A 14,071-nucleotide genomic window follows, 5' to 3' on the forward strand; every position below is an offset into this window, starting at 1 on the left:
TAAAGGAGCTTAGACAGCAATAGATATATGTATCAATTGAATCAATTGAATACATGAAATTTATCACGATTAAAGTTACGCATCAAGGCTACGAGACTGAGAAAATTTGCCTTACTTTCAAAAAAGAGGGGAAATTAAGACGAATAGAAATTATTCTTTGTACGAAAGGGGTTTCCTCTCCCTGAACCCAACTACAATTTAAGCAAAAGTTTCCGTGACTTAGAAATCTTCTGATCTTAATTCTTATTCTATTGATATTATAGTGTTAAGAGCAGTTGTTCTCAAAGAATTTAGACAAAAGCTAAACTTTAGGGTAAAGAGTAGGGGTTTTGGAGGTGGCAACCCCCCTCATATACATAATAACTTCTGTTCGTTTTAAGTTCTAATGCTGCTCCTAACTTCATTCAAAAAACTATCTTCTTTTATTTCATTGGTCCAAAAAAACAACAAATAAGTATTGCCGCCCATAAATGTCATCGGGTGCAAAATAGTTACGGATAAGTCTACATCCATATTCCCGCCACTTCAGCTTAGAGGGGTAGTTAATCAAACAAATGATACATAAAATGTTATGTATATAAATTTACACATAATAAATTTCAATCAGCCATGATTTTTTTTTAATTAATATTTGCATATGTTTGAATGGTAAGTCTCTTTCCCTCTTTTGGAAAAAAGACTTTGGAGTGCACTATAAAGAGACATTTAGCAACAAGTTATTTTGAAATTCTTAAAAACATTATTTCACTTTATCCCTTCTATTCATTTTTTTTCTTTGTGCTGTCAGTGTTTGCAGCACATATTAGTAGACTTATGATTTTGAAGTGCTTCTAGTTAATTTTTAGAAGTTGATTTGTAAAAGACTAGTATTGTACTACTGTTTTTACTAGCTTCTACTAAAATAACTAAAATCCCTTTGCAGCAATGGAACGCGAGCTAACACTTATGATGTCAAATATGATGTAATCCTTTGTATTAAACAGATCCTCCTTTCCTTCTTTTGGCAATAAGACTTTGGGGCGTCTACAAAAAAAACATTTAGTAAAAATTTATTTTGAAATTCTTAAAAACATTATTTCACTTTATCCCCTCTATTCATTTTTTTTCCTTTGTGCTGTCAGTGTTTGCGGCACACATTAGTAGACTCTGATTTGTAAAAGACTAATATTGTACTACTGTTTTTACTAGCTTCTACTAAAAATCCCTTTTGTAACAATGGAACGCGAGTTAAACACTTATGATGTCAGATATGATAAAATCCTTTGTATTAAACAGATCCTCCTTTCCCTCTTTTGGCAAAAAGACTTTGGGGTGCACTACAAAGAAACATTTAGCAACAAGTTATTTTGAAATTCTTAAAAACATTATTTCACTTTATCCCTTCTATTCATTTTTTCTTTGTGCTGTCAGTGTTTGCAGCACACATTAGTAGACTTATGATTTTGAAGTGCTTCTAGTTAATTTTTAGAAGTTGATTTGTAAAAGACTAGTATTGTACTACTGTTTTTACTAGTTTCTACTAAAATTACTAAAATTCCTTTAGCAACAATGGAACGCGAGTTAAACACTTATGATGCCAAATATGATGTAATCCTTTGTATTAAACAGATCTTCTTTTCCCTCTTTTGCCAAAAAGACTTTGACATTTAAAAAGTTCTTTTTAAGTATCGTACTTACTTTACTAATATTTTTACTAATATGTAAATATGGTACAATATTTCTCGTGTGGTAAATTCTTGCTCATCTGGCAAAATCTAATTAGAGAATATTGGTAGAATATTTAGGACAGTTCTTCAAATCCTCACTAGAATTGATTTTTTCGAGATTTTATTTTTGAACAAGTGTTCTGTGAAAATCTAAATGACAAGTTTTCTGTGACGAGTTTTTCTCCGAGCTTTTTGCTACAAAGCTTTTCTCTATAATTTCATACATCAAATTACACATAAAACATTACATATCAATTTTCTGTATGCCTAAAATTATACCAAAAATAATATATATATATATATATATATATATATAAATAAATAAATAAATATATATATATATATATATATATATATATATATATATATATATATATATATATATATATATATATATATATATATATATATATATATATATATATATATATATATATATATATATATATATATATATATATATATATATATATATATATATATATATATATATATAATACCTCGGTAGCATTCCAGCCTTTTGATGTTGGATCATGAGTGGACACGATGAGCTTTTCTTTAAGCTCACGAATCATTCTATCTTTTTCTTCGATAAGGGCAGAGACATCTAACATGACTGTCGATTGGTTTAAATTTGAACCATTTTGCTATAAAAGAGAAGAAATACATAAGGAACATGAATGATCCAAACAGTTAAGGATTAGCACATTCAAAGGTCTATATCCAAACCTGACCCAGTGGGGAGGCGATTTAGTTTGGGCTTAGGCCTCCTTCTCAGAATATGAACAGCTAGATAATTATTTATAAAATTATAAATTCCTTTCGTGCGACAAAATTGACGCAAAAGCAAAATGAAGATGAAATTTAATTTAAAGCTCAGTGAGATAAGAAAATTATAATGGGACAATTTAAAGGCTCTTCTTCTAAAAATGTTTATGGTGGTCCTCATTATTTTCAATTTGGCCCATTTCCATCATTTGCAATATTTTGTAGATATTGCGGCATTTTCACAGCTACCCATACTAATATTTGGTCCCCCTTTTAAATATCTGGATTGTTTGGATTCGTCTCCCTTCATTGTTTCTTACAATTAACGTACCCATTAATTCTAAAAGTTGCAGGACATTGTGTGTAGTTTGTCCAAATCCCAGACAAAGCCCAGAAATGTACCTCCTCTCGCTCCTCATCCGTACAGATTTGGATCCAACCCCTTACCAACCCATCACCGTTTCCTATAGTAATGCACATATAAATTCTAAGAGAGAAGTTTTAGGCCTCCCAAACAAGTGAGGTATTTCTCAAATACAATCCAAAATGCAGGGCTGAAGAAAATTCGAAGCCAATTAAGGAAACATTCACGTGTTTATATACAACTTAGCAATTTTAGCATAAACGAAAAAAATCTAAAAACTTGTCGAAATGTCTAGATAAAAATTTTTAAGAAAATTGATTACTTACGAAGAATACATACAAATAACTAAAGAAAGATCTAAAGAAAGAACAAATTAGCTAAATTACAATGCATTTTTAAGACTTTGTTTTCCTTGTTCGAAATTCTTTGTCATGAACTGGCAAACTTAAAATGTCTATGACACAATATTTCACTACATGTGAAAGGGTCATTCTAACCACCCAAGTTACCGCTCTTTTTCCAGTTAACTATTGATAGACATTGAACCAAAAACACTTTCCAAATTTTTATTTTAAAAAACACTTAAGAGCACAATTAAAACCTGAAAGGAGGAGTAATAGTAATATAATAAGTAAGAATTAAACAAACAGAAATTACTAAGAATGGATAAACGAATCCTGAAACTAAGTGAAATCCAAAATTATTAATAAAGCCATACTTAGTCAAAATAGAAACTACTAAAAGTGGGAGTTGAATAATAATATAAGCAATACCAATAGTAATTGAAGTCTCCTAAGGGCCTGTGACGTTTGTAATTTACTAAGAACAACATATACACATATATTTTGACATACTTATATTTTGTTTATCCTCCATACTATTAAAAAAAAAAAAAAACTATGTTTTGATCAACTCACCGGGGAAAAGAATCGTTCAAGTAAATACATTTGTAACAATTGATTCAGATATATACTTTTAATTATACTTTTAAATTTTAAATTTGTCTTAAGATAAACGCCACGGAAAAGTAAACAAAACTTAAAGTGCCATGTGTAAAAGGAACACAGTTTGTTTAAGTCATATCTATTTTTTATCCTTCTTTTTCGCGTACACCAGCTTCGTATTTGGATACCCTAGAGGCCTAGATAATTCTAACTTTAGGACACTACTTGGGGTGAGTGGCCCTCTTCCATCTTAAAACGATTGAACACATACTAAACAATTTATTACCTCTCACATTGGGTTTTGATTCTAGTACATATTAGTGAGTCCTAGCCAGGTAAATAGTTAGGAAGGGGTTGCAACTTTTGATTCTTGTCCTTCTATACCTTTTCGAAAGTTTCCTTCTTTTCTCTTACGTTTCCAAATGACTCGGTTGTTTTTGAATTTTATTGTTTTTGAATATTATCATGTTTTTGAATATTATTATGTTTTTGAATTTGAACTTATTTCATTCGCTAGTTTTTCCTTTGAATGGCCTTTTATTTCAAGTTGTCCAAGTTCTAGACAATTGAGAGTTAAAATAAAAACTTGATAAAAGAGTTGACAATTTTCCAGCCACTTATGACATTTCTAGTTAAGCACAAATCCCTCTTTCCCTCCAAGGAGTTTTGGGTGCTGGTAGCCCAAAAATCCTTAGTGCAAAACTAAGAATGAAATTATTAGTTATTAAAGAATTAGCCGAGTCTTAATTCTTGGAATGAGCTTACCCACCCTTACCAAGAAGCAGAGAAGCATATAGTGAACAGGAAATAGACATGTTTGATTGTGTTAACCCTTATGTTGTAGAAGGTGTGAACACTGAAATAGACAACAAATTAGCTACAAAAAGAAGAGCTACAGATACTGAGTGCCAACAACCTCAATCAAAAAAGTATAGTGTAGTGAATAAGGATGGACTCTCATCCCAGGTTCCAAAAGATGGAAAGAAAGGGATAAATATGGAGCCAAACCAGAGACAGTGGGTGTCAACCAAATTAAATATTAATAAAGAATTTGATATACCAGAAGAAGAACTTTTCAAGATTGGAATGGTCATTGACGTAAAGGAGGAAGAGGAATCAAAAAGATTCCCAGAACGTTTCAGACTTTCAAAGTGCATGAAAGAAATATTAAAAGAAAACAAGTTTGAGTTTGAAGTTTTTGCCCAAAGAACGAAAATGGTTATTTTTGTAAAAAATGAGGTGGCAGCTAAGAAAATTTTGAAGCAAAGTCAAATGTGTGGTTTGGCAATAGAAGCCAAAAGAAGAGGTGAGACAGTAAGAGGGATAATCAAGGGAATACCCCTTGATGTTTCAGAGGATGATGTTTTAGATAGTTTAGATAGCCCAATTACAATAATTGGGGCCAAAAGGCAAAAAAGATTTAACAGAGAAACTAGAAAAATGGAAGACAGTCTAGCAATATTGATAACATTTGAAAATAATTTCCTTCCTCCAGTGGTCTGGATGGGGGGGGGAGGAGGCGGATTGTGCATGAATATAAGAGACAATTGCTACAATGTCATAAGTGCCAAAGATATGGACATGTAAAGAAATATTGCCCAGCAAAAGAAGAAATTTGCCTACGATGTGCTGGAAAGCATGCATCTGGACTGTGTCAAATAAAGAACAACAATCTACAAAATAAAATATCACTATACAAATGCATCAACTGTAATGGCAACCATCCATCAAGTTCAATGCAATGTATTGTCAGGCAAAGGAATACTGAGATTCTAAAAGTTGCAAAAAGACATCGAATGAGTTTTAGAAGAGCAGAAATAGTTTATAGGTCATATGCTGAAGTGACTAACAAACAAGCACATAAAGAACAAGCAAAAATCAACGTGCCTTTTAGGGATAATGAAAATAGTCAGATGCAGTAAAGAATAGTGAGTAATACTATAAATAAGATTGTGACTGGTCTAGTGTTGTCACCAGAAATTTTAAGCATAGAGAACCTGCCTATCAGAGAAAAACTCGATAAACTCTGTAGTTTTATTGAAAGTTTGGGAATCATGCAAATGAATAGCAGCCATATTTTGAATCAGTGCATAAATAAATGACTGTTAAATCAAACATAACAATTATGTCTTGGAATGCAAGATCATTGGTTAAAGACTATTGCATTAAGAATAATATAGACGTTTTTTGCATTCAAGAGACTTATCTGAAACCATATATAAATCCATCATTCAGAGATTATAAAATAGTGAGATTAGATAGATGGAATAAAGAGAGAGGTGAAGTGATAATTGGAATTAATAAGGAAATCAATTATACCCCAATTTATTTGTCAATGCAGGAGGATTACCAAATGGAAGTTGTTGGATGTAAACTATATCTTAAAAATAGAGTAAAGCTGAATATATTCAATATTTATATACCAGACGGTAACCTACTCTTAAGTGATCGTGGTCTAGAAAAAATTATAGATACAGTGCCTGGAGGGGAGAAAGTATTGATTATAGGAGATTTAAATGCACACAACAGTCTTTGGTGTGGATGTGGAAATGATAATAGAAATGGAAAAACAATCTATGAATTTTTAATGAAAAACTCAGATATCTGCCTGCTTACCCCAAAGGATTTACCAACTAGAATTAATAGCAGAACAGGAAGATCAGTGACCATAGACTTGACCATAGGGTCAGCCTCATTAGCATCAAAAGTATCAATAACAAGTGATAAGGAATCTAACCTGTATAGTCATCATTTTCCCATTTTGGTAGAGATTTCTCGAGATAATAGTATATACGCAAATTATGAAGAATCTAGTAAAGTTAATTTAAAGAAGATCAATTGGGAAGCTTTTAAGAATAAATTACAAGAGACAGACGTTCAGTCACGAGTGAACTGTTGTGAAGATGTCAGTTCGTATCGGTAAAGCTCCCCTTGGAAGAAAACCGAAACTACTGCTGGTCAAACTAAAACGCAACAGCCCCAATAGCCTTAAAAAGCGCCAACAAATAGTGAAGGGAGCTCCAGTACTCAGGACATCCAGCGATGATGAAATACAAAAAAACATATACATTAACCCTGATTTGACACGCACGCAGATTCAGAAACGAGCGGAATTCAGGAGAAACAAAGATGAAAGAGCAGCACAGTCTTCTGGTGGGAGCCATTGCTCTCAAACTGCGTAATGCGAATGTGAGACAATAGCCGAACAGCCAAAAGAGATAAACTTACTAGTTTTTAACGCACACAGTATGGTTGGAAAGTTCGGCGAGCTTCAAGCATTCCTCTACGAAAACTCTCGATACGATGTAATATGCATTTCTGAAACTTGGTTTCATGAAAAAATACTATCGACTAGATTTGGAATACCAGAATATGAAGTTTTAAGGAAGGATAACACGGCAAAACCACAGGGAAGTGGAGTGGCGATACTTTCAAGGGAGAACTTACACATATACTAGCACAGTAGTTTCTCTAATAAGACAATAGACGCCATAACTTGTGTTATGCCAACTTCTAACGATGGTTCTCGCTTGGCAATTCTAGCCGTGTACCGGTCAACAGCAATTTATAAGAAGCCGAGAGAGGGACTGACAGCAGATCGTGAATTTTCTGCCTACCTGGAGAAGATCTGTAACAAATTTAAATCCGTAGTGATATGCGGAGACCAAAACATACCTGAAATGGATTGGAAAAATCATTCCTTCAGGATGAGAAGCCAGAACTCAGAAGATCAACTAATACACTATCTTGACCTCACAAGCGAGTTGAACCTAGCGCAGAGTGTCCTCGAGCCTACGCGTCAAACCAATACTTTGGAAGTTGTATTCAACACGCCCATGGTAGACCTACTCCTTACAAAAACAGTCGTTAACCCCGTTACAAGCGACCACGAACATGCTGTCCACTGCCAAGTCCGTGCTGAACAACTCAAAATTCATACACAGGATGATGGACCCACTTTTAAATTAAACTTCCATAAAACAGACATAACAAAACTCAAAATAATACTAGAGCATACCGATTGGGACAACCTTGTGTATAACTTACCAATCGCCAAAGCCTGGGAAGTTTTCTATGGCATACTTCACCGAGCCGTTACTCAAACCAAACCATTCAGGAACAAAAAACACATTGGAAAAGGGATATTCCTTCCCAAGCACATAAGAAAGCTCATCAGGGACCGGAGGAAGTCATATAGGGATTACAAAGCCTCTGGAAGCATAAGTAGACTCGCCAAGCTTCAGAAACTCAGCTCAAAATGTAGAAAAGCTATCAGAAACTACAACAAAGATTGCGAACGAGAAGAATTCCAGAAAATAAGAACAAAAAGCGATTTCTACAACCTGTGCAAACGCAAGCTAGGTCAGCAACAGAAACTACCAACACTAAGAGATCGAGGTGATGTGGTCCATAGCACTAGCCTAGATAAGGCGAATGCTCTTGTAAAATTCTTCAGCACATAAGAAAGCTCATCAGGGACCGGAGGAAGTCATATAGGGATTACAAAGCCTCTGGAAGCATAAGTAGACTCGCCAAGCTTCAGAAACTCAGCTCAAAATGTAGAAAAGCTATCAGAAACTACAACAAAGATTGCGAACGAGAAGAATTCCAGAAAATAAGAACAAAAAGCGATTTCTACAACCTGTGCAAACGCAAGCTAGGTCAGCAACAGAAACTACCAACACTAAGAGATCGAGGTGATGTGGTCCATAGCACTAGCCTAGATAAGGCGAATGCTCTTGTAAAATTCTTCGCCAGTACGTTCACTGTTGATGATGGCTATTTACCTCAACTCCAAGACTCACACCCAGGAAGCGAGCTCCACAGCATTGGCTTCACGCCAGGAAGTGTTCTAAGAGCAATGAAGGGCATGAAAGCGTCAAAAGCACTCAATCCTGATGGCATCCCGTCCTTCATCTTGAAAGAAGTGAGAGACGAGCTATGTGAACCTCTGGCAATACTTTTCCAAATCTCATTCGAGCAATGCAAGTTTCCTACTTCCTGGAAGCTATCCCATGTAACACCTATTTTCAAAGGAAAAGGGAAACGGAGTGACCCGGAGAATTATCGCCCGATCAGCCTTACTTCACCTTTCCTGAAAATCATGGAAAGGGTCATAGTGGAAAAGTTAAACTCGCACCTCGAATTGAACAACCTCATCTCAGATCATCAGCATGGCTTCCGTAAAAATCGTTCTACTGTTTCCCAACTAGTAGTGATACACGACTACATCCAGTCTACCCTTGACCGTGGGATTCCAATAGATATTATCCTAATCGATCTACTTAAGGCCTTCGACCGAATATCCTTACGAAAACTCATCCACTGCCTTGAAGTCTATGGAATCCAGGGACAGCTAAAAAATTGGCTCTCAGCGTACTTGAATGATAGAAAAATAGCAGTCAAGGTTGCAGACACACTATCCACATGGACAGATGCAACCAGTGGCGTCCCACAAGGTAGTGTTCTCGGCCCAGTCTTGTTCGTCATGTACATAGACATTTGCATAAATGCCATTTCCCAAACCGACTTTGGCCTGTTTGCAGACGATACGAAGCTCCTGGGAGAAGCTAGTGCATCATCACAAATCCAAAGCGACTTGGACGCCCTGACAGAGAAGCTCGAAGAATGGCAACTTTCACCAAATTTAGCAAAATGGTCTGTCGCCCATCTTGGCCGCCAAAATCTGATGTACACATACAAAATGAAAGGTATCGACCTGACAAAATCTACCTGTGAAAAGGACCTAGGTGTAATTCTGAGCTTGGATCTCAAACCAGAAAAGCATATCGGCCTGGTTGTGCGTAAAGCGTCGAATACTCTCTGGCTACTCAGTCACTCCCTACGATACCTTGACAATCACTCAAAGATCTTAGCATACACAAGCTACGTCTGGCCACAGCTTGAATACGCCACTGTCATCTGGTCGCCATATCTCAAAAAGGATATTGACTGAATAGAACGGGTCCAGAAACGCTTTGTAAAAGGACTTCAAGGATTCAGAAACCTTCCGTATGACGAAGCTCTAAGAAGGCTCACTCTCCATAAACTTGAGACAAGAAGAACGATCTTAGACTTAAAAACCCTCTTCAAGATAGTTCATGAGAATTTTGGGAACGTAAAAGACAAGCTTGTTCAAATAACTCCCCAAAGCAACACAAGATCGCACAGTCTGCAATTGGAGCCCGTGAAGATGAAGATTGCAAGATCTAATTCTTACCAACATTCGTTCATACCCCGGGTCATCAGGATCTGGAACAAACCAGTTGGAACAGTTCTGGAACAAGTCGAAATACCATTCCCAGTCGAAAAGATGAAATCACTGGAAGCCTTCTCCAATAGCCTAAACATAAACATACCATATCTCGAGACTTTTAACGTAGGACGACTTTAAATGGAAATCATGCCGCAGTCGATCCGCTCTTCGCCCTGCCATAACATTTTTCTTTTAAAAAGGTGTCAGTTGTATAGAAACTATGTATTGAGAGGCGTGAGGAATAAAGTTATTTATTTATTTATAATGGGAAAATAGAGACATTTCAAAATTCACTCCTAGAAATAGCACAAGAACTGGCTCCAAAAAGTGAAAGAGCTCCTAGTCACCGCAAACTGAGTGTTTGGTGGAACAATGAATGTACAATTGCAAAGAAACAGTTATTAGAAGCAAGAAGAAGGTACAGGCAGCTCCCAAACTTTGAAAACTTTCTAATGTGTCAAAGACAATATGCAGCCTTAGGCGCCAAACATTGGAAGCAAAGAAAAATTCGTATCGAGAATTTCTGGAGAAGTTAGATTTTAGACAACTTGCAAGTAGAGTTTTTAAAACGGTGAAAAAACTGATTTCAGGGAATAAAGAAGATAATCGTAACCCACCCTTGATTGTTAATGAAGAGGAGATAGTGGAAGAACAAGAGAAAGCGAATAAAGCATTAGATTTTGTAGAGTCAGTCGATTTTAATGATGAGGAACAACTTACATTTGCTAAGGTAATGAGACTCTCTAAAATAGAAAATGATATAGATTATAATAGACATTTTACAGTAGAGGAGATAAACAAAGTGATTCACAAGTTACCATTAACAGCACCAGGGTTAGACATGATTTACCCACAGTATATCAAACATTTAAGTGACAAATGGAAAAAAGACATTGTTAGAAATCATTAACAAGGCCTGGGAAGATGGAAAATTTCCGAAAAAATGGAAGGATGGGGTAGTGACTATGATTCCTAAACAAGGCAAAGATAATTCAAAAATTGAAAACTTAAGGATGATTACTCTACTACCTGTCTTAGGAAAAGTCAATGAAAGAATGGTTAAGGAGGGGCTTACATGGAAAGTGGAAAAAACTAACACTTTGAAAGATGTTCAATGTGGTTTTAGAAAGAACAGATCTACTACAGAAATGTTACAAATGTTTGTAAATGACGCAGTATATTGTTTGGAAAATAAGAAAATCTGTTTAGTGGTTTTCTTCGATGTGAGTAGTGCTTTTGATAGTATGGTTCATCGACATATATTAGAAGGAGTGATTGCAGCAAATGTTAGAGGACGTTTACTACGATTTTCTTATGATTATCTACAAGAACGAGAAGTGACAGTAAAAGTGGGCAAAGTATACTCGGAAAGAAAGGTACTGAGAAAACGCGGTGTTCCACAAGGCTCCTCATTGGGGCCTGATTATTACAACATAAGTGAATTTGATATACCACTGGATACAGGAGAAGATAGAGCTGCAATTTTCGCTGATGATAATGGAATGTGGATAGTGTGTGATAGCATTGAGGAGGGGCAAAGGGTGGCCCAGGAGAAAATAAAATTAGTGGAAATGTGGGCCAAGGTAAATTGTGTGCAGTTTTCGGTCCATAAAACAAAAGCAATGATAATCACGTGAAGGAAAATCTCCTTTTTCTAAATGGTGAGCAAATTGAAATCGTAATGAATTCAAATGGCTTGGAATTACAATTGATAGAAATCTGACGTTTAAAAGTCATATAAGACAGTTAAAGAGAGCATGTGCCAAAAGATTAAATATTATGAAAATGTTAAGTGGAGCAAATTTTGGCCCAAAACCCGACTTTTTGATGGAATTTTATATAAAATACATAAGAGCAAAATTAGAATACGGAGGAATAATTTATATGGCAGCGTCAAAGTCGTTGTTAGAGGAGTTGGAAACTATTCAATACAACGCTTTAAGGACAGCTTTTGGAGCAAGAAAGACAACTCCACGGAGCTTTCTGGAATCAGAGAGTGGAATTGAAAAGCTAGGCAGCAGGAGAGACATAGCAACATTAAAGTTTTTGCAGAAGACATGGATAGCTGACCAGTCAAACCCAATTAAATCAAGAATGCTAAAAGAGGGAAGATTGTGGTGTTCATGGAAAAAAACATTTCGGTATTGTGAGGGCAAAGGAGATAATGGAAGAGTTTCAAATGGATTGTCAGTTGACATCAATGTTGAGAGTGCTCAATATGTTCATAACCCCTCAGTGGGAATCCATTCCATACCAGTGCAATACTGAATTTGAAAAGCGGGATAATCTAGATTGTGATCAATCATTCAAGATGACAAAAGAGATGCAATATCTTGACACTGTAGATATCTTCACAGATGCATCAAAAGTGGACAATAAAGTGGGGGCTGCTTTTGTAATCCCCTCCAAAAATATAGTTAAATTGATCAAATTAAGTGACATAACTACAGTGTTTCAAGCAGAATTAGTTGCAATAGCCAAAGCAGTGAGATACTTAATAGATTCTGCATCTCCAGGTGAAAATTATAGAATTCGCTCGGATTCAAAGAGTGGTTTGGAGGCAATAAAGAATATTTATGTAGAAAATAAAGTAGCTCCCGAAGTGACTTATTGCCATGAAGAATTACAGAAACTACTGGAAAAAGGAGTAACTATCACATTGGATTGGGTACCTGGACATGGGAACATTAGTGGAAATGAAATGGCCGACACTGCAGCAAAACAAGCATCCATAGAAGACGGGCAACCACTTGCAAGTGTTACGCCCAGGATGGTTATGGAGCGCTATGTAAATCTGAAGCCAGGGTGATATTTAGACTAAGGTCAGGTCATGCAGGAACTCAGGCATATAGAGCCCGTTTTTATAATGATGATCCGAGATGTACATTTTGTGGAAATGAGGAAACGGTAGAACATCTTTTATTCGATTGTGAAGGAACAGAAGACAGTAGGAAGGATATTAGACAATTTATTAGGGAAAACAGAATTCGACAGAATAGTGACATACTAAGCGGAGCAGGCTTGAACAGTGATTGTGCTGATGGACTTAAGTTGAAATGCAAGTTTTTAAAGGATATTAATCGGATAAATCTTATATAAACCAAGTGGTATAGTGATCATAGTATAAGAAGCCTCCTGAGTCCTTGCAGGAAGAGGAGGAATCATACAGTTCAATTCAATTCACCGTTAAATCTTTTATCTGAAATTTAGCGCCCCAAAGGTTTCTGTACCCAGGGCAGTGCCCGCTCTATCATCTTCCTAAAACCACCTCTGCCATTGCAGCACCAAGTCCCCAGAAACCAACACAGCTACCTATGTTAGCTTCCCCTTCACCCCAATCTCTTTAAGGCTTCCCTCTTTACTCCTTCCTATGGAATTTTTAAGGAATGCAATAGGGACAAAATGAATGCACAATAGGGATAGAGGAAATGAAAAAGCACAAAAAAGAGAAGAAATGGAATAAGTGGATAAGTAGAATAGAATAATGGAGAAAACAGAAATAGAAACTAGAAATGGAATACAATAGATTTAATTCTTTGAAACGGCTTACCAGTTGAAGCTGAAGGTCTTTGATCTTCTTTTCGTATCTCTTCAACATAGCCTTGTCATTAACGACCTCATTGACAACTGGCTTGTTCATGATTGTTTTTGCTCCAGTTGCAAATCTACAATAGAAGCGTTTATTCAGCTAACATCTTCACTCACTTCACTCATTCATTCACTCAATCATTCACTTCGGTCAGTGTTTCAATCTTACTATCCTTAAGTCTTATTATACGGAGGGAAAAAATCCTGAAACCTTATGAAAAAAAGCAGCACTTCAAACTTTACAGTGGACTACGAATAGGACTACAAATATACAAACCTTCAAGCCTCTGAATATAATAGCTCTATTCCAGGAATCTTCATTTCGGCCTGCTTTTTTGGAAAAAAGGCAAATCCGAGATGTATATCATATACAACGGTAAAACCTACCAGAAACCAAGTAAAATATTTTGCAAAATCATCTTTTTTACAAAAGTTTTGTAAGGCA

General features: G+C 35.8%; 1 protein-coding gene across 1 annotated transcript in view; it reads right to left on the reverse strand.

Annotated features, from left to right (window-relative positions):
* LOC136028854 (centromere-associated protein E-like) overlaps positions 1 to 14,071 on the reverse strand; it is a 96,631-nt gene that overhangs the window by 43,165 nt on the left and 39,395 nt on the right. The window contains exons 9-10 of the mRNA XM_065706789.1: positions 13,589 to 13,703; positions 2,207 to 2,353 (exon numbers count right to left, since the gene is read on the reverse strand). Of these exons, the coding sequence (XP_065562861.1) occupies positions 2,207 to 2,353; positions 13,589 to 13,703 (262 nt within the window). The remainder of the gene's footprint in view (positions 1 to 2,206; positions 2,354 to 13,588; positions 13,704 to 14,071) is intronic.

This window comes from Artemia franciscana, chromosome 7 (genome assembly GCF_032884065.1).
Source record: "Artemia franciscana chromosome 7, ASM3288406v1, whole genome shotgun sequence".
NCBI classification, from domain to species: Eukaryota; Metazoa; Arthropoda; class Branchiopoda; order Anostraca; family Artemiidae; genus Artemia; species Artemia franciscana.